General features: G+C 20.0%; 1 protein-coding gene across 1 annotated transcript in view; it reads right to left on the bottom strand. All coding sequences in view use genetic code 6, as the record gives it.

Moving 5' to 3' along the window:
* Nucleotides 1-1141: 1141 nt before the first annotated feature.
* TTHERM_01424460 (hypothetical protein) overlaps nt 1142-1881 on the bottom strand; it is a gene marked incomplete at both ends in the record, with an annotated part of 4022 nt that continues 3282 nt past the window's right edge. Inside the window, 2 exons of the mRNA XM_001017343.3 lie at nt 1142-1713; nt 1873-1881. The exon at nt 1873-1881 is cut by the window's right edge and continues 107 nt beyond it. Coding sequence (XP_001017343.3) covers nt 1142-1713; nt 1873-1881 — 581 coding nt within the window. The remainder of the gene's footprint in view (nt 1714-1872) is intronic.

Raw genomic sequence — 1881 nt, 5'->3', positions numbered from 1 at the left:
TTTTCTAAATAAAATTTGGATTTGTTTCATAAATATTTTTATATTGTATTTTATTTAAATTTCGTTCGTTATTAATAAATATGTCCTCTCTCTTTATTTTTCATCTTAAATTTTCTAATTTTTCTATAGATTTTAGAAGTTTTTTCTTTAAAAATGGAGGTATATTAAAATATACTTAACAAAAAAATTAATTATTCTCAAATTTCATTATATTTAATACAAGCAAGCTCATGTCATTCATTATTGAAGTAAATATTTTGTTTGTATCAAACAAATAAGTGCATTTTTAACTATTTAAATAAATTTTTAATAAATAGATAGACACATTTTTAAATTAACAATAAGTAAGATATATTTTAAAAATTCATAAACTATGCATATTGTTTGATATATATTGAAATTTTAATAAATTTGTGATTAAACAAATATTCAAAATTTAATCTAATTTTTTTTTTGCTCTAAACATTTGTCTAAATTTCTTTTTATGAAATATTTATTCGTAGAGCCTATCAAAAATTAAAAAGACATTTAAATATAGTGAAATAATAATTAATAAGTTTTATTGATAATATAATCAAAAGTTAAAGTTGAAAATGAAAAAATGAGTTAGTATTTATATAAAAATATTTTTTTTATACTTATTAAGATACTTTGTTAATTTATACTTAATTATTTAGGTATTCTTACCTACTTAGTAAAAATAAATACTATTTCAATTTTTTGTTAATTTTAATAGAATTTTTTATTCAAAAATATAAGTTTTAGATGTAATTAATTTGTGTAATAAATAAAGAGTTTCAAAAATTGAATAAAAGATATTCAAATACTATTTCAATTTTTTGTTATAATTAAATTAGCTTTTTACTCAAAAATATAAATTAAAGATGTAATTAATATATGTATGTGTAATAAATAAAGAGTTTCAAAAATTGAATCAAAGATATTCAAATACTATTTGTTATAATTAAATTAGTTTTTTACTCAAACATATAAATTTAATATATGTGTAATAAATAAAGAGTTTCAAAAATTTCATTATTTTTTATTTTTTTTGCCTTATTTTAATTTCGCCTTATAGAAAAATGTTATTTTTTATTTTATTAATTGGACTATCTTTTTTAATTTTATTATCCTTTTTTCTTCATTTTAAAAATTATCTTTAATATATACTGCACTTGGTTTAATTTTTCACCTGCCTAAAATTAGTAGTAGTAGTAGTAGTAGTAGTAGTAGTAGTAGTAGTAGTAGTAGTAGTAGTAGTAGTAGTAGTAGTAGTAGTAGTAGTAGTAGTAGTAGTAGTAGTAGTAGTAGTAGTAGTAGTAGTAGTAGTAGTAGTAGTAGTAGTAGTAGTAGTAGTAGTAGTAGTAGTAGTAGTAGTAGTAGTAGTAGTAGTAGTAGTAGTAGTAGTAGTAGTAGTAGTAGTAGTAGTAGTAGTAGTAGTAGTAGTAGTAGTAGTAGTAGTAGTAGTAGTAGTAGTAGTAGTAGTAGTAGTAGTAGTAGTAGTAGTAGTAGTAGTAGTAGTAGTAGTAGTAGTAGTAGTAGTAGTAGTAGTAGTAGTAGTAGTAGTAGTAGTAGTAGTAGTAGTAGTAGTAGTAGTAGTAGTAGTAGTAGTAGTAGTAGTAGTAGTAGTAGTAGTAGTAGTAGTAGTAGTAGTAGTAGTAGTAGTAGTAGTAGTAGTAGTAGTAGTAGTAGTAGTAGTAGTAGTAGTAGCACCTGAAATATTTTATAAAAATATCCGATTATATAAAAAAATTGGTATTGAATTATCATAATAAAACAAAAACAAAATTATATAAAATATAAATTTGTATTTAATTAAATTAGAATATATATATTATTAAATAAAAGTATAATATAATGTTTTTTAATTACTAAATAAAT

Source organism: Tetrahymena thermophila (genome assembly GCF_000189635.1).
Source record: "Tetrahymena thermophila SB210 genomic scaffold scf_8254612, whole genome shotgun sequence".
NCBI lineage: Eukaryota > Ciliophora > Oligohymenophorea > Hymenostomatida > Tetrahymenidae > Tetrahymena > Tetrahymena thermophila.
The sequence above is the reverse complement of the archived record's forward strand: the minus strand, read 5'-3'. Positions and strand labels throughout refer to the sequence as shown.